Consider the following 27,750-nt stretch of genomic DNA (forward strand, 5'->3'; position numbering starts at 1 on the left):
GAAAGAAAACTACGAAGGATTGAATAATAGCAATACCGAGAGAAGTATTCGCAAACTTTGGGATTAACCCAATCATAGTCATAAAGAAGACTCCAATTATATTATGCTCTCTCGATTCTTTCTTCTACCTCAAGATCTACAACATCCTCACTTGAACTCAGTACAAGTTTTATTTTTTACAAGAGAAACAATAGTTAATGAAGTAACATAATGAATATCTTTATTCGTCTCAATCTCCCGATAGTCCATTCTTACTTTCAAAAACCCTAAAAACTTGTTAGAAACAGAAAATATAATTGTATGTATGCCGAGTTACTTTTATTTATATATATATATATATATATATAATTTTACTTTATATAAACAGGACTAAAAAAACTTAGTTTAGGGATATAAAAAAATATGAATAGTGTTGATACAAACTACTAAACGAATTGTTTCCATACATTACTAACAAAATGAAACAAATATTCCAGTTAATAAAAAAATTAGAAACTAATTAAATTGGTATGGCGTAAATATATATTTCATTTTGATAATAATAATTATTACATAATCTTTAAACGATTAGATACAATATTTAAAAATATTTTAGACACGTATTCTACTAAAAGACTGTACCTTTGTTAACCTTATTAAATTTATAAACGCAAATATATGTAATAATATAACTATATTTCATTTTTATTATAGAATAAATCAACGACAAATTCATAATAAGATATGAATTATGAACAATCTCAATCACATCAGTTTCATTAGAAGAATCAAATAACAGTTTATTGGTTCATGAACTTGCAATGACGTACCTATGCTTCTCAAGGTTTTTATCCCCTCAATTATTACTCCAATCTAGCAATGAATTTCAACATTAAACAAATTATTCAAATAATTTCACACTTATATTACTAATTTATATTATCCATCTCTTTAATTTATCCTATTATTAGTACACACGTATAAAATGTATTTATTGATATAAAAAGTGAGAAATATGTATTGTAGATGGATCAATATTTATTATTATATGATTATTTAAAAATAAATACAATATTTTAAAAAATTCGATTAACTTTTATATTTTAATTTTAATTACTTACTAAAAACTAATTTTAAATATAAAAATAATAATTAATTGTTATATTATTAAATTAAATAATATTTTAAAAACTAAGACTAAAAATATTATTTCTTGACATTTAATTAATTTTTATTATTAATAAAGAGTTTCTAAAATTTAATTTAAATATTATTTATTAATAATAAAAATTAATTTAGATTGTTGGAGATCCCACATCAACTAGAGATTAGAGCCTTTCATTGTATATAAGTGGGTGCAAACCTCAATCCTATGAGTCGGTTTTATGGGGTTGAGTTAGGCTTAAAGTCCACTTCGTAACATGGTATCAGAGTCATTTCGAGCTTATCCTAGATATTAATATTTTTTTTAGTCTATATATAATTTACTTAATATATAAATTTATTTTTAGTCTTTAAAATTAATTTTTTTTAATAATTTTTTTTGTGTAGTATGTTATACTATCATTATAATCAGCGTATATGTAATAAATTTATTAATTTTTATATTAATCATTCAAAAGTTATATCAATAATAATCTTCTATCGATGGCTGTGTTAAATTACTCTTAATACATGATGTTAAATTTTTTAAATAGTTTCAAGTTGAGAATCTAGAATATATTAATTTCATATTTAAACTAAAGAATAAATTAATTCATACCTATCAAGATAGCATGCTTGGATCAGTAGCACGTGGATAAAGAATAATATTTTTTTATGAGGGAAGTGAAGAACAAGTGAGTTATTTATATATAGTTTTTCATCTTTTTTATATGAACATAAATAAATTGGCAGATATTAAATAAAGCTATTGTGTTTGCCATTTTATACTACCAAGGATCAAATTAAGAGATTGTAGAGGGATCAAATTGATTTGTTTTTCAATACTAAGGAGTAATTTATCAGATTAATGTTTATCTTATGTAAGAGTTTATCTTTTATGGACATCTCATTTAATTTCTTTTAGGTCATCATTCAATTTATTTTAAATTTGAAAAATATTGAAAAAGTAGAGTAAACTAATTGAAAATATTTTACTTTAATTAATTTAAATTTTAAAAATATTTTCCCTCTGAACCCACTCATGAAGGGATTAAGCTGCCACTTGAGTGTGTATTTTATTTGTGGTTATGTTTACAATAATTAGAGCAACACGTGTTGTAAACAGGTTTTGTGGTCAAGAACTAAACATAACCAGCTGTGTTATAGTAACTAGTGGAAAACCTACACATGCATGCGTGTCCATAGTTTATGAGAATAAAAAATATAACTAAAAATTAATTATTATATTATGATTAACATGAAAAATGATACTAAAATTTATATTAAGGTCATTGTACTTTAATAATTAAATAATACCAACATTTGTAATCCTAACTGTGGATAGTCTTTTTTTTTTATAGATGATGGAGTAAAAAAAGTTTGTAAAAACAAATAATAAAAATAGTTAAACAAAAAATTACATTATTAGTTATTATGAATGAGTATTTTTATATTTCATAAAAATAAAATAAAAAGATAATTATGTCTATAAAAGTAAAAAAAAAAAAATGCAACAAAAAATGTTTATAAAAAACAATTCACGTTTATAATTATTAAGTGCAATGCGTCCGTATTTCTCTCTCCCTCCCTCCCACCCTCACTCTCCTCATAAAAAATTATAAAAAATATTACATGAAGAATTAGTTTTTTTTTTTAGTTATATATGTGTGTGAATTTTATCCTATTATAAGTGAATTAAATTTTAGTGTTACTTTATTTAATGGTTACACATTTGTTTTATTACAAGTATAAATATTTTAAAAAGTACAAATTTGATACAAATATAAAAAATTATATTCAGATTTTAAATATCAAACAAAAATATAATTTTATATATTTTGTATTGTTCAACATTATTTATTCTGTTTTTTTAGTAGTGAGTCATTACCATGCACTTCATTTACACGATTTTGAATGAGTGAAGGACCTCCAGACAAGGTTGGTCGGTCTGGAAGATAGATTCCCTCACGAACTTTCTTTTCATCTCTTTATTCTTCTTTCGGAGAATTAGGATCTCATCCTCATTCTTTCGCTTAGTCTCCTCGTTCCTTCTCTTCATCTTTGCCATCTCTTTCTGTAGAGATATCAAAAGCTCCATTTGCTCAGCATCGGACATCCTCTTGTTCACCATGCTTCAAGTTGACACCATCTACTTTCCTCTTCACGCTAATTCTCTCGATCCCACGGTGGGCGCCAATTGTTCTCGAACGGGGTTGGAACCAAGAGAACGATTCAAGTCACTCTTCGGTCGATCGGTTTGTACTTCCTCCCTTCCTCTTTGAACGAAATCCTCCTTCTTCTTTCGTCACTCTGCCTCTCGGTCTCCGCGAAATCCAGGCTCAGATGGTAACTGCAAAAGGCACTCTGATGCTCAACTGAGAATTCGGTATTCGACAACCGGTTGTCTGAGTATTGTGTAATAACGTACCCGATTCTTGGAATATGTGCCTATTTATATTATTATCATGGACCTTCTGTTATTGAGCCGGATTAGGGAGTTGAGTCGTGCTTAGGAATGCATTACCTAGTGTGTGATTGCTGATTATGCTCATTAATCCTGCTTGAGCGTAATGGTCTTTATGGTGTCGGTCAGCATGCACCGGGTGCGGAGTCATGGTCTCCATCATTCAAACCCTACCAATACAGAAATATTTGTTGAGATGTTACTTGAGGAAAATTCAGGGATTGAAATTGAGTACATGGACTTTTGATGAAAGTTTAAATGTCAGGTTGAGCTTTCTTTTTTAAGGACTATTGAAAATCAACCAAAATATTTTTTTCAAAATTAAGAGTACCAAACTTCACATAACATTTTTTATAATCAAACTTTTTGGCCATAATGTCTGCATATTAACAAAAATTAGTCACATAAAACTACCTACCAAAGTAACATACAAAAAAATCTAGAAGGATTGCAAATAAAAGGTTATGAGTGAAATAAACTTTTGAATATAAGGGAGGCAAAAAGTTTAAAATGTTTAAATACAAAATGACAAAACCCTCTAATGCGTAATATGTCACATAAAAGAAAGCGACTTTCGCATGTGCATTAGCCACATAATTAAAACTATCAAAATACATACAAAAGCCCAGAAGGATTGCAGAGAAAAGATTGTGAGTGAAGGAAGCTAATGAAGTTTCAATATAGGAGACAAAAGGTTTAAAATTTTCGTACAAAATGGCAAAACCCTCTAATATATCATATTGTAATATGTAAGTTTCTAAACATTAAATACAAAATAGTCATAGAAACTCAACTCTAATAAAAATGATAATAAAAAGGTGACCATGGTTTAAAAAATCCAACCTCATAAATAACTCAAAGAGATTGATAATCCGTTGACATATTAAAACCATTCATCCTAGAAATTGGTTCACCTTCTTAACTAAATTTATGAATTTTGAACTTACTAATCTTATTAATTAATCAATTATCAATAGTATTTTGATAATTTATCTCTAATATATATTATAATTTCTTATAAGATGATAACAATCTTATTAATCTTTTATCTTATTTTATTTATTATAGGCTCGTATAGATACATGACCATATCAGTACTTACTCATTAGTTGTCTGATGATTTAAGTTTTGAATTATTAAAATGTTAAATTTTATTATAATTGTAATTCATGTCAAAACCATTCATTAAAAATATCTAAGCACACTCAATAAGTGAGCGCAAAAATCTCTAGGTACAACAAAAGCTAATTGTATTATATATATATATAAACTATTTTTCTAAGTAGAACGTCTTAACTTTTCAAGTCCTCATTTTTGTGGTTGATCTCTCGTACTGCGCTTTTCGGACTAGGTTCTCGGACTGGATTTTCACCTCTGGTTGCTCTCAGGGCTAACAAGGCTTCCATGTTGAACTGGATCAACTAGATATTTCAGTTTCTTCTCTCGGTTCCTCTCACGGTTGGATGTGTACCTGCAAGGTGTTCCAATGCTAAAGTCAGAATCAATTTGATATGATAATCAAATAAAATTCACTCTACTTACCTTTTAAACAAATGTCTTATTTATAGTATTTTCTTAATGGATTCAATCTATTTGAACTTTTCTTTTTTATTTAATATCTTTTTAAATACACCCCTATTAATTTGAAATTATCGTAATGAAATTGGCTACAATAACCATATTTATTATATATATATATTCTACATTTAACTTTTTATATACTTTTCGGTATGACTGTATGACTTTTCGGCTATTACTTTCGGCCTAGCAGTCATATATATATATATATATATATATATATATATATATATATATTTTGGTTAAATTTATAAAATTGTGGGTTAGATTAATTAAATATAAAATGAGATTTGTATGATTTAATTTTTTAGAAATGTAAAGTGATTAGAAGATGTGTTCGAAAAGATTTTGATTGGTAAAATGAGGAAAGCAAAGTCTTATTTTGGTCACGGTCTGAATAGAATTTGAATACAGGAGTTGTGAATAATATGAGGTGTCTCATCTTCCACTAATTTCCAACGAAAAGAACGGGACGTACTTGATTTATAAGCGGAATTTGTTTGGGCGGTGACGGCGTTTTCGCATTACAGTGTACCAACCTTTAAACACAACGACACCGTGTCACATCATTATCCCACTCACCTCTTCCTATCCTAAACTATGTTCCTTCTTTTCTTCACATTCATTTACTATCTTTAATTAATACACTCTCTTATCTTATCTTCTTCTTTCCATCTATTTTTTTTTCTTACCCTACAATAAATACTTAACGTTTTATTCATGTAGTAATTGGAAAACAAAATAGTTTGTTTATTTAAAATAAAAAATTAGATCAAGTTCTGTCTGTCGGCAGTGCTTTATCGACTTTACATTTTTAATAACTTTTTATTATTTAAAAATAATTTAATTATGTAATTTTTATCTTGGAAATTATTTTTTATAATAAAAACTTTAAATCATGTTTGAGGTGATTTTTTTATTGACTAACAATGTAAAAAAATTACATTGCCAGCATTGATGAGTCCAGCTGAAAACTTAAGTCCTACTTTTTTATATGAAACAATTTATGTGAAACACAGAGGAGATAAAATCATTTTTATTGAACCTTTTTATATAAAATAATGTCATTTTTTATCTTATTGTAAATAATAATTTATAAGAAAGAAAATGAAGAGCATAATAAGAGACGTTGTTATATATATTGACAAAAACACTGTAAATTCACAAATAAATTATCATAGCATAAACTCGTTTAGTGGTATAGCATTTGAAATTTTTCTTTATATATTTTATTTAAAGTAATTTTGTATCTTTATATGACATTGTTCTTAAGGTTAAAGTTGAGAGTAAGAGAAACATTTTCATTAGAGTTTTAAAAATTGAAGAACTATTAAATATGCTCTCATATGGGAATGATCATAAGGAAGAAGACGATATTTTCTCATAAAATATCCATCAAATGTGAAGAAAAAATATGATTTAAAAGGGGAAATTTTTTCGTCCCAACCAATTAGGGATTCCAATAATAACAAAACATAAGTTGTTTGTTATAAATAAATAAAAACCAGGTCACTTAAAATCTGAAAATGGAGAAAAGAAAAGAATTAAGATGAACACAAATAGTTCTTTAAGAAGCACGTGAAGAAGAAGGAAAGACTTTGATAATTCATACTTTGAATAAGAAGAAACTAAGGTGGTTTCAAGTCTCTATTTGAACTATTCCACACAATAGTAGAATTCTCATACTTACATTTCTCAAAACATATCAAATCTTTGAAAAACAAAGTTTACCTTTATCTACGTTATTTTACATGAAAGTATCGATTTGTTAGACGCTTGAAAAAAAACATCTAAACTTAAACAAATGATACCTCTCAAATTTTGAAGAAAAAGGAAAAATAAATACTTTTCTTATATTAAAAATAAAGAAGATGAATAAAAGATTGTTAGCAGACGATCATTATTTAAGAATAAAGGATCTACCATCCACAATTGCGAAGGAGAGAATATCCAATATTCTAATACAATTATCTTGAAAACCTTCTAATAAATTTAAATGAGGAGATAAATTTATAATATCATTAAAAATTTAAAATAATTAAGGTAATAATTATAAATAAATATGACATTACACCCTGTATAATATTTTTTTTATGATAATAAGGTTAAAAATATAAAAAATGTTAGTGTTCTATCTATGTGATGATAGCCATTAAACTCAAATAAATGCTATCATCAAAATCATTAATTACTAACATGATAGAGAAAGGTTTTTTCTAAGGATGTTTTCACTCTAATCTCAACATTTCACCAACTAACGTTTTCACTTTTTATATTACAATTTAATTGTTATCATTTCAAGATTTATATCGTTTAAAACTTTTATTATCTAAATTTTAAAATTTTATACATTTTATTTTCCATTAAATTTCTAACACAATAATGACATTTCATGAAAAAGAAAGTAAAGTTAAAACAACTAAGAGCATATTTATTGAAGGAGTCACGTCTTAATTTATTTTTTGTAAGTATCATTATGTCATGTAACATTTAAGACTTTTTTACAAATTTTATTCCAATATAGAAGAATGCAATTGTCTTCTAAAACTCATACTTTTTTTTTAATGTATCATTTGAATGGTTGTTGGTAAAAATACATATTTCTAAAATAGAAAAATAATTTAATAATTTTGTATTCTTATTACTTGACATCTTATTTAAGACCTTAAATCTTATTTTTTATGCCATGTGATCATAATCTAATAGAAAATATTTTATAAACCACATGTTTTAATCTTATAACCAACTGTATTAAGAAGTAGACTTTAAGCTTAAATCAACCTCATAAAACCGGCTCAATTAGGTCAGGTTTGCATCCACTTATATATTATGAAAGATTCAACACAGCTCCTCACGCCGAGACTGCCAACTCGTGCGTGAGACTATGTATTATGGGTTGTCCGATAGCGGGTGACACGATAGGCCCAACAAACACTTGTTAAGATATGATCGAAATGGTTCTGATACCATATTACAAAGTGAACTTTAAGCCTACTTAACCCTATAAAATCGACTCAATAAGGTAAGGTTTACACCTAGTTATATAATGAAAGACTCTAATTTCTAATATGATGTACAAGGAAAATGTTCTAATGTTGTAATGTATGAGATATTCATTATTCTATTAGAAATTCAATAAAAGAATAAAATATGTAAACAATTAAGTTATAAAATTCATAAAATAAAACACAATTAAGTAACAATATACAACTAAACCTAACCAATTATAAGGATAATTGGTGCTTAAAGTGTATGTTAAAGGACAAAACGCCGAAAAGAAAATGTTAGTGAAGTCGTAATCTAGAAATTAGTTATACCGTAATGGCACAATACCCCGTAAAGGTAGGGCAGTGAAGACAAAATAAAAACTTACCTAATTCGTTGAAACCATTAATTCGATATTATTAATATTAATCAATCATCTAACGTCCAATCTGTTTTCATCAATGTGTAAAGAAACGCCTCCCTCGCCATTAACAATTCAGACTTCGGTTTAAATATTAAACTAAACATTTGTTTAGCTTTTAATCGTTCATAAAACTACAAGAAAGAAAATTAAGTAAAATATAAAATTATTTATTTATGATAATGACAAAATTATGTATTCTAAAATGAAGTCATGTGTGTAAGGTAATATAAACTTATTGCCAAAATTAAAATTTCTGTTTACTCAAATAAAGATAAATGAAAGAAATAAGACTTTAAATATGTAAAAATTATAAAGTAAATTAATTAAAGTAGGTGTGTTTTTTTGGTATGAATCATGTCACATTATTATAAGTACATATTAGGGATTAAAATTAAAAAATCAGCAAGTAAAATAATTCATGTCAATTAATGCATGCGTTCGCTGACGTGTATATATATTTTTATATTATCACCTATAGTGAATTATTATTATTATCATAAAATTAATAAATATTAAATTTTATAGTAGTTAACAATATAATACAGTAATAATTTATTAAAATAAAATTTAATAGTTTAATCACTAAAACCTTTTTAATAATGAGTATTTAAATGCATAATTAAAAATGTAAATAATTTGTTCATTTTATGATATATAATAATATAAGAGTTTATAAAGGAAGGATATGATATAAATTTAAATTACGAAAGCAAAATACTTGATGGATTTATTTATTAGTTGTTTTTACTTTTGTTTTGACAATTTGGCATTTCTCTCATCCCTGGAGAGGTCAGAACAGGACAGTATGCCACCAACCCACAAAAGAAAGCTAAAACTGAAAGGTAACACTGCTTAGCACCAGCGACCAGCAGGAGAGAGAGAGAGAGAGAAAGACACAAACATAGAGAGAGAAACACAAACACACTGACAACATTGTGTGTTGTGTTTGAGCACAGAACACAGAGATCCAACCAACATGGGGTGACACACACAATCTTTAGCAAATAATTAAAAAAAAAAACTGACCTGAACTAGTTCATCGCCGCCACAGGAAATCAGAATCTACTACATCAAAGTTTCAATCTTTTAGTGTCATTTTTGGTGAGTAGATTGGTATCACAATTATTCGCTTTTTTGTTTTTCACTCCTTCAAGGATTGATCTTTTTCCCATGCTCCTCACAATTCAATTCAATTCTCCTTTTGAATTGATCTTCAGTTTTTTTTTGTATGCTTTAATTTTAAGTTTAATAATCTGGATTTGATTGATCAGGTAGTTTGGGTTATGTGGGAGCCATCTCACGAATGATCATCATAATTCTTGTTCAAATTTGAACACGGATTCATGGTAATTCATCTTCTGAAGCTTTCAAATATTTCATGTTCTTGTTAATTTGCCAAATTCTGATATATTTTTACTTATATTTTAGTTTTGGATCTTCTGCTGTTTTAATTGGATTCTTGTTGTTTGATCAGGTAGTTTGTGCTTATTCCGGCATGTCAGGAGGTATTTGTTCATTCAATTTTGGAGGTTGATTGAGTTCCAATTGATCAGGTATTTTTGATGTGTCGAAGATCATTTTTGAAAGAAGGAATAAAGACACGGCTTCGATTTGTCTGTAACTGAACGCCTTTCCTTTGGTTTTGTTTGTTATTCCAGTGAATACACACAAGAAGAAACTGTGTGGACTTCTTTGACTTTGCAGTTGCTTCTTCGAAACTTTGAAGGGTTAAGTTCCTGTAACATCAGAAGACAAAGTGCTGCTGTCCTTTTTCTGGAGCAATGGCGACTTTGTCTCATGCAAACTCTAGGAGAATGTATTCATGGTGGTGGGACAGCCACATAAGCCCCAAAAACTCAAAATGGCTCCAGGAAAATCTGACAGGTATTCCTTTTATCTCTCTTCAGCCTTTGGAAGTAATTATATTAAACATGTTAACTATTGTTGTTCATGACTTGCGACCTTCACTGAGTCATACCATTTGTTGGTTTGTTATATACGGGGAAATATATGTATCTGACGAGTGAAAATGAAATCTATTTCCTCTTTCGTTTCTTTTTCTTTTTGTGAAAATCTCTTTCATTTCTTTTATATCTTACATATTTGTTGAGATTATTATGACAAGAAGGCCTTCAAAATTATAGTCCATGGATGTTTTCTCTGCTAAAAGCTTTATAATGCACTGGCCAGTGGAAGTATATTTCATCTTCAGAAATGTCCGTGACAACAACATAATTTGGTTTAAATCTGTTTTCAGTTTCACTTCAAAATTTACTGGCACTTGTGTGATGCACTCAAGTTGAACCTTAAGCATGAAGAGATGTGATTTATTTTATTTCACAAAATATTAGTTCTTCCCTCTGGGGACATGTTACATGTTCTGTATGTACTAGTTTGTTGATTCAAGTCTATTTCCTTTATTATCAATTGGGTCATTTATTTGCTTAATCACTCAAGGAGACGTGACAATATTTAATTTTTCTGTTATCATCCATTTGGTGCTGTCTATTTTAAGCACATTTGAACTTAATACAAGGACATTTCCTCTTGCACAGATATGGATGCCAAGGTGAAGCAAATGATTAAGCTTATTGAAGAAGATGCAGATTCTTTTGCCAGGAGAGCAGAAATGTATTATAAAAAACGGCCAGAGCTTATGAAATTGGTTGAAGAGTTTTACCGGGCATATCGGGCATTGGCCGAGAGATATGATCATGCAACTGGAGTTATCCGCCACGCCCATAGGACCATGACTGAGGCATTTCCTAATCAAGTTCCTATGATGCTGACAGATGATTTACCTACAGTTTCTCCTCTGGAGACAGAGCCACAGACTCCAGAAATGCACCACCCTTCACGTGCGTTTCTTGATCCAGATGAACCACAGAAGGAGGCTTCTGCTCAGTTCCATGTTATAAAAAAAAATGGTGGTTATTCTGGTGAACCTGATTCTTCCTTGAACAAAACAGGTTTGAAACAGCTCAATGATCTCTACATCCCTGGAGAACAGGAAAATCTTACACAGTTTGCAGAAAGGCATGCCAGAAGGGGGCTCAATTTTTTGGAGACACTGGAGAGTATTGAGCTAAACAATGGAAGTAACATTACTAGGTCTCATGTCTCATCTGAGTCTGAACGTGTGACAAAAGCTGAGACAGAAATTTTGGCCTTGAAGAAAGCCATTGCCAAATTAGAAGATGAAAAGGAAGCTGGTTTGCTTCAGTATCAACAGTGTTTAGAGAAGTTGTCTAGTCTCCAGTTAGAAGTGTCTAGTGCACAAGAGAATTCTCAAGCACTTGATGAGAGAGCAAGTAAAGCTGAAGCTGAAGTTCAAGCCTTGAAGGAAACCCAAATTAAATTACAGGCTGGAAGTGAAGATAGTCTTCTTCAGTATCGGGAGTGCTTGGAAAAAATAGCAAAGCTAGAGGAATGTATTTCTTTTACGCAGACAGAAGCAGGAGAACATAATGAAAGAGCTACCAGAGCAGAAAATGAAGCCGAGTCCCTAAAGCAGGACCTTGCTAGAGTAGAAGCTGAAAAGGAAGCTATCATTGTTCAATATAAACAGTGCTCGGAGTCATTATCAAAATTGGAGGAGAGATTAGAAGAAGCCAAGGAAAATGCAAGAATGGCTAAGGAGCAAGCCAATATAGCTGAAAATGAAATTGGGGCTTTGAAACTAGAAGTTACTAAACTTAATGAAGAAAAGGAAGAAACTGCTTTCCGATATCAGCAATGCTTGGAGATAATTTCCGGTCTGGAATATAAACTCTCTTGTGCTGAAGAGGAGGTGCGTAGGCTAAATTCCAAGATAGATGATGGGGTTGAAAAATTACAGAGTTCTGAACAGAAGTGTCTTCTCTTGGAGACATCAAATCACACTCTGCAGTCTGAGTTACAATCTTTGGCGCAGCAAATGGGGTCTCAAAGTGAAGAACTTACTGAGAAGCAGAAGGAATTGAGTCGACTTTGGGGTTGCATACAGGAGGAGAGATTGCGCTTCATTGAGGCTGAAACTGCTTTCCAAACTCTTCAGCAGTTACATTCTCAATCTCAGGAAGAGCTTAGATCTCTTGCCGCTGAATTTCACAGTAAAGTGGATATACTGGGGTACGTTGAGTCACGTAAGCAGGCTTTAGAGGATGAAATACACAGAGTCAGTGAGGAAAACAAAATTCTAAATGAGGTCAAAATTTCTTCATCTTTGTCAATAACAAATTTGCAGGATGAGATTCTGAATTTGAGGGAGACAATAGAGAAACTTGAACGGGAGGTGGAGCTACGAATTGATGAAAGAAATGCTCTTCAGCAAGAAATTTACTGTCTTAAAGAGGAGCTTAATGATTTGAATAAAAAACATGAAGCCATGATGGAGGAGGTGAGGTCAACTGACTTAGATCCACAGTGCTTTGGACCATCTGTGAAAAAATTACAAGATGAAAACTTAAAGCTGAAGGAAACATGTGAGGCTGACAAAGGAGAGAAAGAAGCTCTGTTGGTAAAATTGGAAACCATGGAGAAACTTCTGGAGAAAAATACTGTCTTGGAAAATTCCCTTTCAGACTTGAATGCTGAGCTGGATAGTGTCAGAGGAAATGTAAAAGTGCTGGAAGAAACATGTCAGTCTCTACTAGTAGAGAAATCCAATCTTGCTACTGAGAAGGCCAGCTTGTCTTCTCAGTTACAATCCACAACTGAAAAGCTTGAGAAGCTCTCAGAAAAGAGCAACCTATTGGAAAATTCATTATTTGATGTGAATGCTGAACTTGAAGGGTTAAGGATGAAGTCCAGGTTATTAGAAGATACATGCCAGTCACTTGACCATGAGAAGTCCAGTATCTTTGAAGAGAAAGAAACCTTAGTTTCACAGATGAACATAACTCATCAAACACTGAAAGATCTTGAGAAACTGCACAGTGAATTGGAGTCAAAGCATTTGGAACTAAAAGGAGAAAGGGAGTCTGCACTTCAAAAGGTAGAAGAGCTTCTAGTTTCCCTATATTCAGAGAGGGAAGAGCATTCCAGAGTTTTGAAATTAAATGAAGATGAATTGGCTGAGAAGGAATTACAAAATCATATTCTACAAGAAGATGCCAATTGCAAGAAAACGGAGTACGAGGAGGAATTGGACAGAGCTATACATGCTCAAATTGAAATTTTCATCTTGCAGCAATGTATTGACGATCTGGAAAAAAAAAACTTCTCCAATCTGGTTGAGTGTCAGAGACTTTTGGAGGCTTCCAAAATGTCGGACAGAAAGATATCTAAATTGGAGACTGAAAATGTTCAAAAGCAGGTTGATGTGAATTCTCTGTCTGAGAAAATTAAAATACTAAGGATTGGGTTGATTCAGGTGTTAAAGACTCTTGAAAATAACAGTGGGCATTTCTGTGAAGATATGCTTGAAGAAGACCAAATGCTTCTGAACCATACATATGAAAAACTTCAGGAGAGCCAGAAATCTTTTGACACAATTTTCAATGAAGGCCAAAAAATGGCCATTGAGAATTCAATTCTGGTTACATTCCTTGAGCAGTTGAAACTAAAGGTAGAAAGTCTTGTGATACAAAGAGATGCCCTTGATGAGCAGTTCAGTATCCAGTCTCAGCAGTTCTTGGCATTGCAAATAGAGGTCCAAAAGATACTGGAGAATAACCAAGAGTTGAAGTCGACAATAAGCAAAGGAGAAGAGAGAATGGAAGTAATGACAACTGAAATAAGCAACCTACAGAAGAAGCTCTCAGACATAGAAAAGAATCACAACAGTTTACAGGAGGATAGTTGCAAAATATTGGAAGAGAAGAAGTCCTTGATGAGAAGTTTTATGGATCTGGGTGAAGTGAAAAGTAAATTGGAAGAAGAAATATGTTTCATGATCCATGAGACAATAACTCAGTCTAATATTTCCTTGATTTACGAAAATGTTATCTTTGAAAAGCTCCTGGAACTTAAAGAGCTAGGTGAGGATCTTGATAACCATTGTTCAGCAAATAATGACCTCGAGGAGAGATTAAAAGTTGTGGTGGGAAAGTTAGAGAATGCAGAAATGGAAAATTCACATCTTAAAGAGTCATTTGTGAAGTCAAATGTTGAACTGCATGTAGTTGAATCTCTCAATGATGAATTAAGTTGTCAGATTAGGGATGAAAGGGAAATGTTAAATCAAAAGGAAAATGAGCTTTTGGAAGCAGCTGAGATGTTTCATGTTTTACATTCTGAGAAAACAGAATTGCAAAGAATGGTGGAAGATCTGAAGATTAAGTATGATGAAGCAAGGGTGATGCTCGAAGAACAGGCTAATAAAATTTTGAAATTGTCCTCAGACAAGGACCATCAAAATGAAGAATTAATAGGCTTGTGTGAAGTTAACCAGAAGTTGGAGTCTGAAATGGGGTACCTACGTCAAGAGCTTGGACAAACTAAACTGAGGGAAAAGAAGCTAGGTTATGAAGTACTTAAGGGAACGAATGAGATTGAACAATGGGAAACTCAGGCTTCAACACTCTTTGCTGAGCTGCAAATTTCTGCTGTCAATGGAGCATTATTGGAAGGAAAGGTCTCCGAGCTAGCTGATGCTTGTAAGAATCTTGAACTCAGAAACTACTCCAAAGACATAGAGAGTGAGCGTCTGAAAGAAAGAGTTAGCAAGCTGGAAATTGAAAATGGAAGACTATCCGGTCAATTAGCTGCATATGTCCCTGCTGCCAGTGCTTTGAATGATTCTATAACAACTCTGGAGATGCAGACTCTTGCACATGCAAAACCTGATGACCGTGAAGAAACAAAGGTATTAAAATATCATTTTTAGAATTTGGTCGCAACATTAGCTTGTCTGGGTGATTCCCTTGGACCATAATTTGACAGTTTTGGGGTGGGTGGATTAGATACTCATTCTTGTTTCACTCATATGAGCTTTGAGGCACTGTGGTGGACTGTTGAGCTAAATTCCAATTTTCAACCCAACCATGAAGTATCGTTTTATTTACTTTGGATGCACAAATATGACTTTGTAAAAACCTTTGTCTCATGAAATTGGGCTGGAATGGCGTCTGATTTTGCAACTACTTTTTAAATCTATTAATTAAAATAAACTAGTCTTTTTTTTTCATAAATTAGTTATTCAATAATTTGCTTTATAGCATTCTATGCTAGAGAACTTTGTAGATATATAAACAGCTTTCTTTTTGTGTCAGATATTGCTTTTGCTTGGTGATCTCGTAATCATGTGAAATGAATTTCTTCTCAATTTGTAACCAACTATCTTGCCTCTCTTTTATTCATATAATTTGATAATAATCACCATTTTCAGGTTAAAATATTGGTCAGTAAGGGATTCACTGAAAACGGTCAACAAACACATGAAGACAAGACTGTTAAGGCACCAGATGCACTCCCTGCCTTCCAAGACATGCAGAGAAGAATCAATGCTATTGCAATGTTAGTAAAGCAGTTAAATGAAAGTTTCAAACTCAAGAATGAAACGAGAGAGATTCAAGAGTTAAAATCTGGAATTACCCGGCATGAAGAGAATATTCAAGCAAGCAAGTATGTTACTCAAGACCAAGGAAAGTCAGATATCCCAGTTACCGAGATTGAAGTTTTGCCAAAAGACATCATGCTAGATCAAATATCTGAATGTTCATCGTATGGGATAAGTAGGAGGAGAGAAATTCTTGAGGCTGATGATCAGATGCTTGAGATGTGGGAAACAGAAGATAAGGATGGCCCTATTGGAAAGCAAGTTGAAAAGACACAAAGGATGGCTTCTTCTGAAGCTGCCGGCAATCATCAAAGAGGAACAACCAAGGAACCAAAAAATAAATATCCTTCAAAAGATTCCTTGGTGGAAAAAGAGTTGAGTGTAGACAAGTTAGAGATCTCAAGAAGATTGACACAGCACCGGGAAGAAGGGAACCAAACGAAGACTTTAGAGAGACTTGATTCTGATGCACAGAAGTTGACAAACCTTCAAATCACCATACAAGATTTGATGAAGAAGGTAGATGTTAATGAGAAGAACACAAAGGGAAAAGGCGTTGAGTTTGATGAGGCGAAAGGGCAGCTTGAAGCATCCCAGGAGACCATCACAAAGTTGTTTGACGCCAACCGGAAGTTGATGAAGAATGTGGAAGAGGGTACCTTGTCTTCTGCCGGGAAGAGTGGAGGAGAGTCAGATGAAAGTGGAAGTGTGAGCAGAAGGAGAGTCTCAGACCAGGCTCAGAGAGAATCAGAAAAGATAGGACAACTGCATTTGGAGGTGCAAAGACTGCAGTTTCTACTGCTGAAACTGGGTGATGGAAAAGAAAGCAAAGAGAAAACAAAAACGACTGATCGAAGTCCAAGAGTGCTTTTGCGAGATTATCTCTATGGTGGGACGAGAAGCAACAACCAAAAGAAGAAAAAGATACCTTTTTGTTCATGTGTGCGACCTCCCACCAAGGGAGATTGATTGTTACCATATAGTTTTAAGTGAGACGTTAGCTTTCTTGTTTGTAAAATTTTCTCTCTAAAGATGCATTAAGACCCTCCTACATATTTTGATCGTTGTACATGTTGTGCCTCATTTACTCATAAGAAGAGGCCAAGGCTAGGACGGAATTTACACAATTTTTCTCTGTAATATGAAATTCTGAATAATCACCTCCTTTTTTCTACCTGGTTTAGATGAGAAATGAAATGAGTGTTTATTGTTTTACCCATTTCCGTGTTAACATTGTCCTGCAAGAGACTATTCCTTAATACAACAAACAATTGGCTTTGAACTAAAAGTCTCACTTATCCTCTAGTGTTGTTATACGCATCACATATTCTTCAAGTCATCAAGATCAAAAATTTTCAATAAATACTTTTGAAGAGAAGTTAAAAATCAAATTTAAACTTTTTTATTCCAAGTTAAATAAATTTCTTACTTTTTCTTCTAGAAATGATTATGAAAAAGTTTTCGTGAATTGCATCGTATAGTCGCATGTAACCTATTAGTAAAACTTGTTTCTGTTTGTAATGATTTAAGGTAAAGAACTCATGATGATCAGGAATCCGATTGATTGGTTGTTCTAGTTCTAAGACGTTTCAAAAGGACTTTTCAATTCTCATGACAATTACTTTACATATTTGAATAGATTATAAATCATGATACATATTATTAAACAGCCTACGTAGGAGATTTTCTTCTAACTAAGGATAAGACTCGTGCATCTTTCATTTTCCTATCCTTCTAAAACTCCCGCAGCATGATTTGGAAATTCTCATGCCACATATTAGAGTGGTAACATAACTGAGACGAAAATTAATGAGCTTTTGAGACTATTCTTTGGCTTATGCTCACAGTTAAACATTGTTCCAACCCTCTGATTCATCTTTCTTCAGATTCGTTCTTGTACGGAGATTGAAGTTACATGCTCCAACGGCCTCTTCAACAGTAAGATAGATCCATCTCTCCCCTAAATGATTTTGGAACTTCGATTTGTTCAGTTTCTTCATCACCTCGCTTCCAGGATTGACCAAAACAAGCTGCATGCATAGGAATGGAACATCGGAGAAAAAAATATATAATATCAAGCATACTAAAATTGAACATGTATAAGAAAATCTTGGTTCCTGAATCATAATTAGCAGATACGGGGAGGGTAGATCAACGGCTCATGAAGTGGTATCCCTCAAAGGAAAAAAACATACTCCAGAGAAAGTTTGATGGTGAGTATTACTTTCACAAGTGTTTTATTTTAGTCACTTCTTGGATCTCATTGTATGCCATATACAACTATTTACTTGTACATGTCAATAGTTTTTGTGGTGACAGGTGTTGGTGTTGAATTTCATGTTACCAGAACATAACCATTTTGTTTGGTGGAGGCACTCAGGGAAAGTCTAGTGGAAATTGGATCTATGTAATGTTGTTGGAGGGTTGGGTGTTACAAGAACTAATATGGAAAATAACAGCTAGTGCTTACATTATGGATCGTGTTGGTGTTTGACCATTAATGCTCAGTAATCAATAATTTAGTTGTTTATCTTGCAGCTGAGTTCATCAAGGCCACCTTATACCAGCGCCAATTTTATCGGTGGTGAAGAGTGTGCTTCTCAAATTCTTCATGTTGAATTAAACAAAAACTATTAGCTTCTTTTGGGGTTAGAGGAATGAATAATGCAGGGGGTCTGCATACTGCATTAGAGGGTTAATGCAAGCCAATTATGCGGAGCTGTTAAATTTAGTTTACTGCGTTGGAACCACATTTGTGTAAAAGGATGGTACCCCTTATACCATTTATAAGTATATATAATTTGTTTGCTTATAAAAAAAAAATAATTGGCAGATAACACGAAAGAGAGAATTACTTGAAGTTCTCTTCTCTCAGTAATCTTCTTGACCTCTTCAAGCATACTTATTCCACTTGTATCAATGTTTCCAACACCTGCCAATAAAATTACACTGCGAGTTAGGATGAAAATTCTAAAACAAAGTGTTAACACGTTTTTTATCAGTATTACGATTAAATTCACAACATCACAAATGTGACTCATTTAATACGAAGCAAGACCTAAAAATTTTGTAATTCTAACAAGTTTTACCAATAATAGATATTGAAATCAAAACATCGTGTTAGAGATTTTATGTGGTCAACGTTTTTCCTCTGCTAAAAATTAATCAAATGTGAGCTACCATATATTTAGGTCCATCACTCACCACTCATATTCATTATAACATACTGCAAACTTGTCTCTCCAGTAGCTTTGATTCTGTTTTCCTCTTCATCAATCCACCTTGTGATCCTATGCACACAACAAAGTTTTGTGGTAAGTGTTTACTTCTGTTGAATGTATTTTCTTCATTCTTAATAACTTCTACTACATTGGCATATTTTTTGTTCATGCCAGAGAAACACTCCAAATTTGCAGGTAGAGATTACCTTTCTCTTAAATAGCTTGCATTGGCAAAGTAAATTGGTGCATCAATGTCTAGGATTAGGATTCCAGGAACATGTTTTGCATTTGGATATTGCTCAACATTTCTGTATATCCCAGAATTTGGAATGTTTCCCAAAACGAATGTTCTTGGCCTTGCAATGAATAGAAGTACTCGAAGTACAGATATTGCAACCTGAAAATATATACATCCACATGAAACCGAATATTAAGTTGATAAATCTTTATGTTAACCCCGGAATGTGTAACACACAGTGGAGGGAGTTCACTGAAACATACAGCTATGACTAAGCCGATTTCAACACTGCCAAAGACCACGCCAATGTATGCACTCATGCACACAACAAAGTCAAATTTATCAATCTTCCACAGATGGATGGCTGCTTGATAATCTATGAGGCCAAGCATTGCAGACACAATAATGGCTGATAGCACCACCAGGGGAGTGTAATGGAACAAGGGTGTTAGGAATAGCAATGTCAACATGACTGCAATTGACATTATAATGTTGGATGCTGCTGTCTTGCATCCAGCATTATAGTTCACAGCTGAGCGTGAAAACGGCCCTGAAACAATTCCATTTTTTTTAACCACATAAGTCAGCAATTGATGCAGAAAAGCAATAATTCATTGACTGTTCTTAGTTGTGGGAGAAGAGAAAAGAAGCCTGAGAGTTCATGAAACAAGACTAAACAAGAATTCCTTTTGACACTTGGGTGTGGCAAACAGTTAAAATATTTACCTGTTGTGATGTAGCAAGAGGTAAAAGAACCAATTATGTTCATGGTCCCAATAGCTATCATCTCTTTGTTGCCATCAGTATTGTAATTTTTATACATTGCAAAGCTCCTTCCCACAGCTATTCCTTCCTGAACATTATATCATCAAACTCAACTTCAAGATCTTGCTGAAGTTTAAACTAACAAGATAGCAGCTGTAGGATTTTGTGTTGGATTACTGCATTCATTTGCTTTCAATGGTAAAATAGATAAAGTAGGAATCCGGATATATAAGTTAATGCCTAATTAGATGTGTTTTTCCATGAAAACTTCTGACAGAAAAATATAAAAATGATTTTTTTTTATAAATTAAAGTTAACCAATGTACAAATAAAAATAAAAAATTTGGAGAAGTTATGAGAAAATTTCACGTGTTAATTTATTCTTAAGTTTAAAAGTAAAAAAATTAAATGAAAGAGTTTTTAAAAATTAATTTATACCTAAACTAATTTTAACTTAATTATTTTTCTATTTTTCTCCTTTAGAATTTCTGTATGAAAAATTCTTCCAAAAGTCTCAAATGATTAAAATATGAGGTGAATGTAAATAATAATAGTTTGAATAAGTTTATAACATTTGAACCTCCACCATATCAATTTCAACCTCCTGTGCACTTTATTATTTTTCAAATTTTCTAAAATTATACTCTATTCCAGATTTGAAAATTCAAAAAGTACTATTTAAAAATCAAAATTTCCTTTTTTCGAAAAAGGAAAATCAAAATATAAAAAAAAATATTCTAGAAAAGAAAATTCAAAACACAATCTGAAAATACATTCTAAAAAAAATTAAAATTCAGAAATGTGTTATGGAAATCCAAATCCAAAAATGTATTTAAAAAAAAAGTTTCAAAAATATTTTTTTATCCACACCCTTCTTTTTCTTTAGGTCATTTTCATTATCTCACATAGATATCTTTGTCATTTTGATGACAATTGAAATTGATTGGTGAAGGTAGAATTTACCTTTAGATTTATATCAAACTCTAGGGCGGAGTTTTAAGATCTAACTGGGTTGGGTGGAATTTAAGGGAAAAAAAGTTCAGATCAATATAAAAAATTTAATCAATTTGGGTTCTGTAATTTTTAGGCACTTCATCACATTTAGATATTATGTTTCGAAAATTCTATTTTTGAAAAAGACACGTAAAAGGTAAATTCTTCCTACACCCAACATTTGTTAACATGCACCCTACACATTTTTAAATTTCAAAAAATGTTGTTCATTCTGAAAATCCAAAATTGAAAAAAAAATATGTTTGGGAAAATAAATCTAGAATAGATTATGTGTTCTAGAAATTGAAATCTAGAATAGAATTCAAAAAATCAAATTTTATTATGGAAGTAATTTTGAAAAAAAATTGAAAACATATTCTGAAAAAAGGGTCTGAAATGTATTTTCATCCGTACCCATTTTTATTTAAGAAAATTTTTATTATTTCACATGAAAATCGGACACATGTTCAAATTTGATAAGCTTGCTGGAAGTAATTTTCCACATAAAATTATTTGAAAATAAATAAGTTATTTACCAAGTTATGTGGAATGGTTCAATTCAATAGGATTCCAACCCCACCTAAACTTTGATATAAGGCAGTATAATAGCCACAAGGAAATGCAATACGTATAATTTTTCACTGTATGCTGATTTCCTTACATTTTGAAACTGTGTTCTATTTGTAGAAATAAAATAGATGAATATCTCACTTGCATGTTGCATTGCTCTAAGACAACTAACGTGACTTTTTCTATCCAGCGTTCTTTTTTCATTTTAACCAAGACACAATCATATTTGAGTGTCCAATTCACAGTCAAATTAAGGAGGACCATATCAGAAGCTAAAAGCAAAAATGTCACTAACGATAGTGCTATTGCTTTCTCTTTATTAATCTGGAAAAGTGTGACCTTTTAGAGTTGTGTTTTGTCTTTTCTTATGTTCATTGAGCATTTTGGATTTGCGTGTATGAAAGGCATATTAGGAATGCATTCCGACAAAGTAATAGAGTTTGAGAGGTACTCACTGCTAGTGATATGATGCCAACCACAATGCCAGTTTTGACAGCTGTGGTTATATAAGGTGACACAAATACCAGCTTTGTGACTGATGGTGGATTTAAACCCTTCTTCAATTCTCCTATCTGAATCCATGTTCATAATTCACAAACAACATTACTACATCACATTTTTATCCTTCTCTAGTCAGCAAGATCAGAAAAAATCAACACATGTTTCATCAATAATACTAACAGTAACTTTCTAAAAGATATATTAGGTAATATACATTATCCACATACATAAAAACAAGATTTTATAACTGTGTTATCTGCGAATGCATCTGACAAACATAAACAGTGTTAACTTTGTACTCTTGCTTATAAACGATTCCTCCCTCTGACCCCAACAGGGAGGAAGAGAAAGTTCATTATTATTAATGGTATATGTAGGACCCAGTGCCACTCAACAGTGTTTGGTTGTTAAAGAAAAAAAGTCTGCAAATTATGTTTTATCCACAAAAATATATTTGATCCAATCATGATAAGATTGTGCTAGAAAGATGTTCTTTTTTTATCCTAAAGAAAATCTGAATAATCATAAATAATTTTAATCAATCAAACAATTTCTACTCTTTTATCAGTAGTTTTGGAAAAATAATATTACTTTTTAACAGCAAAAAAATTAGCTTGTAATGATTATTTTTTACATGAAAGATAAGATGAAAATAATACTTACCACTTCAACTCCATGCTTCTCGGCATGAGTGAAATAAACCAACAGACTTCCCAATATAACCGATGTTAATGGCGCCATTGCTGACACCCAAAAAAACCTTGGTTGTTTTTTGCTCTGCATGACATCACTAATTGTAATGAGTATCCATTCTTTTATTAACTGATAAAACCTAACCACACTTTTTCTGCTATCATCATCAATTACTTGCTAAAGACTTCAATTAATTTAAGTAAATGAAATCTAAACATCAATTTATATTTTTACGGTGTCTTTGTTGTTGAGAAAATTTTCTGGTTTGTATTGAGTCAAAAGAAAATGAGGTAGCTGGGTTAGGATTGAAGATAGGTCTCAATCAAAATATTCATTAAGCTGGTTTTGAAATAACTGCCATAAAAGCAAAGAAAATAAGTGATAGAAATGGACATATGAACTCTCTTTTTCTTTGTTCAGATAGTATTACAACCTTTGCTTGAGAAAGAGAATAAAAGATACCCAACATGAGTCACATAAATTGTTTGTTAAGTTAGTAAACAACTTGATATTATTGGATAATATATTAGATATTTTGTGCAAAAAGAATATGGATTAGGTATACTTACGAAGTATCTGGTGATCAGGAGAAAGAAAAGGAAGACAAATCCTAACACAGAACTTTCCCACCTCCACTGCAATAAGAAAAAAAAACTTACATTTAATTTGAGTTGGGTCAAGAAATAATTGCGTGAAAGAAATATAAATGAAGTTTTGACATGCAGTAGGTAAGGTAGTTATTGAGTGTGTTTAAGAATTGTTTACCTGGTGAATTTGGGTGAAAACAGAGCGCATCACTGATATGATATCAGCTCCATGGGTGAAATGCACAAGGCCAAGAATCGATTTTAGTTGCTGCAGACAAACCACTGTAGCTGCTCCTCCCATGAACCCTACTATGGTTGCATGTGACAAAAAATCAACTATCAACCCCAACCTGCAATCATCATGCATGTGTTAAGCTTATTAATTATAACATAAATATCTAAGAAAAGTAATATTCCATGTATTGATTAATATTATTATAGTAAATTGTATAAATTTAGTTTGTTGCTATGTACTCAGTAACAAGTAATAAGTCTATTTATTTTTTTTGAGTAGACTGCTTAACTTGATATAAAAGTAGATAACATGTTATAATTTCAATGATAATATATTTATATTATAGATAATATATAATTATTCTCATTTATACTTCTAAGTTTAATAGTTATTATTGATAATAACACAAAGAAAGTGTATCATTTTTTTATCAGCATGTGGTCCAAGATTGTGTACTGAGAATAACAAATGGTGTCCAAAGAGATCTAAGAAGAAAAAGTAGATATGTATAAATGTACTTATAGTTTCTATCATATAATATTATGGTATTGTTATGATTTGTATTCTATTTTTTTATTTATATTTTGTATTAATGAAAACAGAAGCATATGGGTTAAGGGCAGGTGATACACTTTAAATATTTTTATTTATTCAAATTAAATAAATATATAATAATAATAAAAAATTATTTAATATTTGAAAAGGTGATTAACATTAAATTTGAGTTTGAAAGAGTATATTAATGTGATTGATTAATTAAGATTGTACCTAAAGAAACCCAAAGCAGCCTGAAAAATTCCAGCAAATAATGTAGCAGTGAAGGCAAGGTGTAAGTAAAGTGTGGGATCTTCATTGGGATTAACCTCATCACTCAACATAGAACCCATCAGAAGAGATCCAACCGCCACAGTCCCCACCGCCAAATCCCTTGAGCTTCCCATCATGGCATAAATCAAGGGTGGTATAAAACTTGAATCTGCACAGACACACACAAGACTATACTCTATTTAGTTTTGTTCTAAAACTATAATTATTTTACAAATACCATCAGCAATGTTTTCTCAGTATTGAAATATTAAAATTTATAAAAGTACTATATGGATTAAATAAGAGTGTTTTAGTTTATTAGAAGTATATGTGCAGTTATAGGTTTGAAAATGTAAGTTGGAGAAAATTGCAGAAACAGAATGAATATATGAGATGGTGTAATGAAGAGAATGAAGCACAGACATAGTCCAAGGATTGGAGGGAGGTTGGCAAGCTTGGCATAACTGATGCCTTGAGGAATGGCCAAGCTAGCTATGGTGATACCAGCTATGAGGTCAGCTTTGAAGAAGTGGAAGGTGTATTTGGGTGCCCATTGGAAGATGGGGAAGAAATACTGAATAGCAAGCATGAACTTTTTGGAGGGTGACTGGTTTTTGAACTGTCTCAAAGGGTCATCTGGGAAGAAAGTCTCCTTCAAGGAGAACTTTAGATGCTTCAAAAATGGTTGAGGTGTTGGAACTTCTACATGATGCTTCTGCTGTGGCACACTCTCAGCTTCATTCATCTCCAGAGGGTACTCATGATCTACACTACCCATGATAATATTGTAGCAAATTTATGTTTTGGTGAGAAAGGGGTGTGAGAGAGTGGTGAATGAGATGGGTTTATATAATGGGGTGTGTGAAGAATTGGGCATGATGTATGAGGTGAATTTGTGTATGTGTGGGCAAGGATTGTTGAGAGGGTTGTAGTGCCATATATGGACCACAAATGAAGACAAAGGGTCATAGGGGAGGAAGCCAAACGTGGTCTTATGTTCTGAAAATGGAAGTGAAAAGTCTGGACCTGCCCACCTTGTACCAATTTAATTTTGCTCTTGTTATGAAAATTATGTAAAGTTTATTGGTATATTGGTACGATATATGTGTGGTGCCAAACAGGGTGTAAGCAAAATGAAGAAGGGTTACGCAACTTCTTTGTTCCTGAGTCCTTAAAGTATTTGGTGTTTCACTCATCAGCTTATGACCACCATTGCAATCATTGAACCTTTCATCTAATTCGGAGTGACGTGTCCTCCCTTGGCATCAGCTGGGTGGATTTGTCAGATTCACTTCTCACTTTTTTTTTTCTTTCATGTCAATAAAATCTAATATATAAAGTTAACCAATTAATTAATTAAATTATGTTAACTCATGAAAGCACATTGTATGGGCATTTCTGTTCATTTTTTTATAATAATAAAAAAAAATTAAAAAATTATTGTAATGAATTTGATAAAAATATTATTAAAGCCATGTCAAACAATTATAAAAGTGCTTTTACTAATTTAAAAAATATATATATATATAATATGAACTTATTTCATCTAAAGATAGACAATGCTGATAAGTTATACCTTATAATAAAACACAGTACACTAACATAATTGGAAGAAGAAAAAATCTCTGAATCGTACCTACCGATCCTTAAGATTTTTAGTGAGAGGATCAAAAGTTGAAGTTTCAGGAAACAGATGCATTGTACATGGTGTGTTTGTGCATCAGTGATGAATTTAATTTAATTAAAATTACACAATTCTTTCTTTTCTTGAGAGGTCAGCACATAAATAATGGCACATACATCTATTATTATTATTATTATTATTATTATTATTATTATTATTATTATTATTATTAGTGGTTGTATTTAATTTTAAAAACACATGTGAAAAATTAAGTTAATTTTAACACGACACACATATTTGATGTCAAGCAACAAGAACTCAAGTCTGTTGTTCAACAGAAGGAAAACCAAAATGGAATAAAAGGGTAAAAAATAAATTTAAAATTTAAGAGAAAAAATATACAATTTGTGAAATTTAAGGATATAATTTACAAAAATTATGAAACCATCACAAATCTAACAATAATACAAGTGAACACAAAGGGAAATGGGGAGGGTGAAAAAAAGAGTAATTTAAAAGTTGAGAGACAAAAAGTATAATTTGTAAATAGAAAACAAAAGTTAAAATACACAGTTAAATATTTTGGTCAAACAAATTATAAATTAGATATGATTTGAACATTTTACCGTAGCCTCTTTTTAAAAAATCCTATAGGTCCATAATTCATTTAAAAAATTATTATTTTTTATTTTAAAATCAAAGGATTGTTTCATCCTTCCATGAAAGTTATCAATTAAAACCAAAGTCAAACCTACATATATTATTCTCTTACACTTTTTTTCTTATAAACTAAATTATATCAATCTAAAACTTAAATTGAGCATTAATACTGTTATGTTCAAGCCGATTAAGGATATATTGTGTACCCAGATAAGAGAAGTAAAAATTTGTCAGTCTGCAATTTCAATATATCATAAGATGTTAATATACATAATTCTTTATTCAATCATGTATAAATAATAATTTAAACTCAACAGATAAAAGAAATCATGTGGTTTATTATAAACCAATTTTATTGTAATGGTATTTAATATAATTATATTTTAAAACAAAAGGTTATTAATTGAAACAAATATGACAACTATTAAAATTAATGCAATCATTTAAGATAATATTTATGCTGAATGTTAGCTTAAATTAATTATAATTTTTTTTTCTGTATTTAAATACTTCAAGTTTCTCAAACACGATTACAAATCTTAATATTATTTTAAGATTTTAGTTATAATAATTTAATTTTACAATGACCTAAATCAATATAATAAATAATATAAATTTAAAAAATATAAAAAATAAATTATTTATAAAAAAAATAAATTATTATTTTGAATTAAAGGGATTAGGTTAAATAGAGATAGTAGAGTTATATATTTATTGTATAGTATGTATAAGCAGTCTTTGTTATCAATTTCATAGCTATTATTTTGGTAAAGTTTAGTCAATCTACACACGTACCTATCTTT

The 27,750-nt window shown here is 31.2% G+C and overlaps 2 protein-coding genes across 3 annotated transcripts; one reads left to right on the top strand and one right to left on the bottom strand.

Annotated features, from left to right (window-relative positions):
- The first annotated feature begins 9,276 nt into the window (after window positions 1-9,276).
- Window positions 9,277-17,268, top strand: NET1D (kinase interacting (KIP1-like) family protein). The gene is made up of 6 exons (XM_068636627.2): window positions 9,277-9,674; window positions 9,845-9,919; window positions 10,048-10,126; window positions 10,232-10,457; window positions 11,129-15,360; window positions 15,883-17,268. The coding sequence occupies exons 4-6, from the start codon at window positions 10,355-10,357 to the stop codon at window positions 17,020-17,022; spliced, it is 5,475 nt and encodes a 1,824-aa protein (XP_068492728.2). The 5' UTR covers window positions 9,277-9,674; window positions 9,845-9,919; window positions 10,048-10,126; window positions 10,232-10,354; the 3' UTR covers window positions 17,023-17,268.
- A 372-nt stretch (window positions 17,269-17,640) lies between these two features.
- On the bottom strand, window positions 17,641-25,734 carry LOC137829742 (sulfate transporter 3.1). Of its 2 annotated transcripts, none has more exons than XM_068636628.2 (12): window positions 25,087-25,734; window positions 24,625-24,832; window positions 23,800-23,971; window positions 23,604-23,669; window positions 23,005-23,118; window positions 22,296-22,412; window positions 20,239-20,365; window positions 19,776-20,062; window positions 19,481-19,671; window positions 19,258-19,343; window positions 18,909-18,985; window positions 17,641-18,083 (listed from the first exon to the last, which is right to left on the bottom strand). In XM_068636628.2, the coding sequence occupies exons 1-12, from the start codon at window positions 25,439-25,441 to the stop codon at window positions 17,901-17,903; spliced, it is 1,983 nt and encodes a 660-aa protein (XP_068492729.2). In that variant the 5' UTR covers window positions 25,442-25,734; the 3' UTR covers window positions 17,641-17,900. The 2 variants fall into 2 exon arrangements, with proteins under 2 accessions (XP_068492729.2, XP_090160418.1); XM_090304292.1 differs by lacking the exon at window positions 17,641-18,083 and adding an exon at window positions 18,469-18,660 and having other exon boundaries at window positions 25,087-25,669.
- Window positions 25,735-27,750: the final 2,016 nt, after the last annotated feature.

Source organism: Phaseolus vulgaris, chromosome 7 (assembly GCF_051622355.1).
Source record: "Phaseolus vulgaris cultivar YP4 chromosome 7, ASM5162235v1, whole genome shotgun sequence".
Lineage (NCBI taxonomy): Eukaryota > Viridiplantae > Streptophyta > Magnoliopsida > Fabales > Fabaceae > Phaseolus > Phaseolus vulgaris.

Bases quoted from the DNA above. Each gene is read 5' to 3' on its own strand.
- NET1D (XM_068636627.2), top strand. From the start codon at position 10,355: ATGGCGACTTTGTCTCATGCAAACTCTAGGAGAATGTATTCATGGTGG. The intron at 10,458-11,128 runs GTATTCCTTTTA...CCTCTTGCACAG, and splicing joins GCTCCAGGAAAATCTGACAG to ATATGGATGCCAAGGTGAAG. The intron at 15,361-15,882 runs GTATTAAAATAT...CACCATTTTCAG, and splicing joins ATGACCGTGAAGAAACAAAG to GTTAAAATATTGGTCAGTAA.
- LOC137829742 (XM_068636628.2), bottom strand. From the start codon at position 25,441: ATGGGTAGTGTAGATCATGAGTACCCTCTGGAGATGAATGAAGCTGAG. The intron at 23,119-23,603 runs GTAAGTATACCT...GATGTCATGCAG, and splicing joins TCCTGATCACCAGATACTTC to AGCAAAAAACAACCAAGGTT. The intron at 20,366-22,295 runs GTGAGTACCTCT...TATAATGTTCAG, and splicing joins TTGGCATCATATCACTAGCA to GAAGGAATAGCTGTGGGAAG.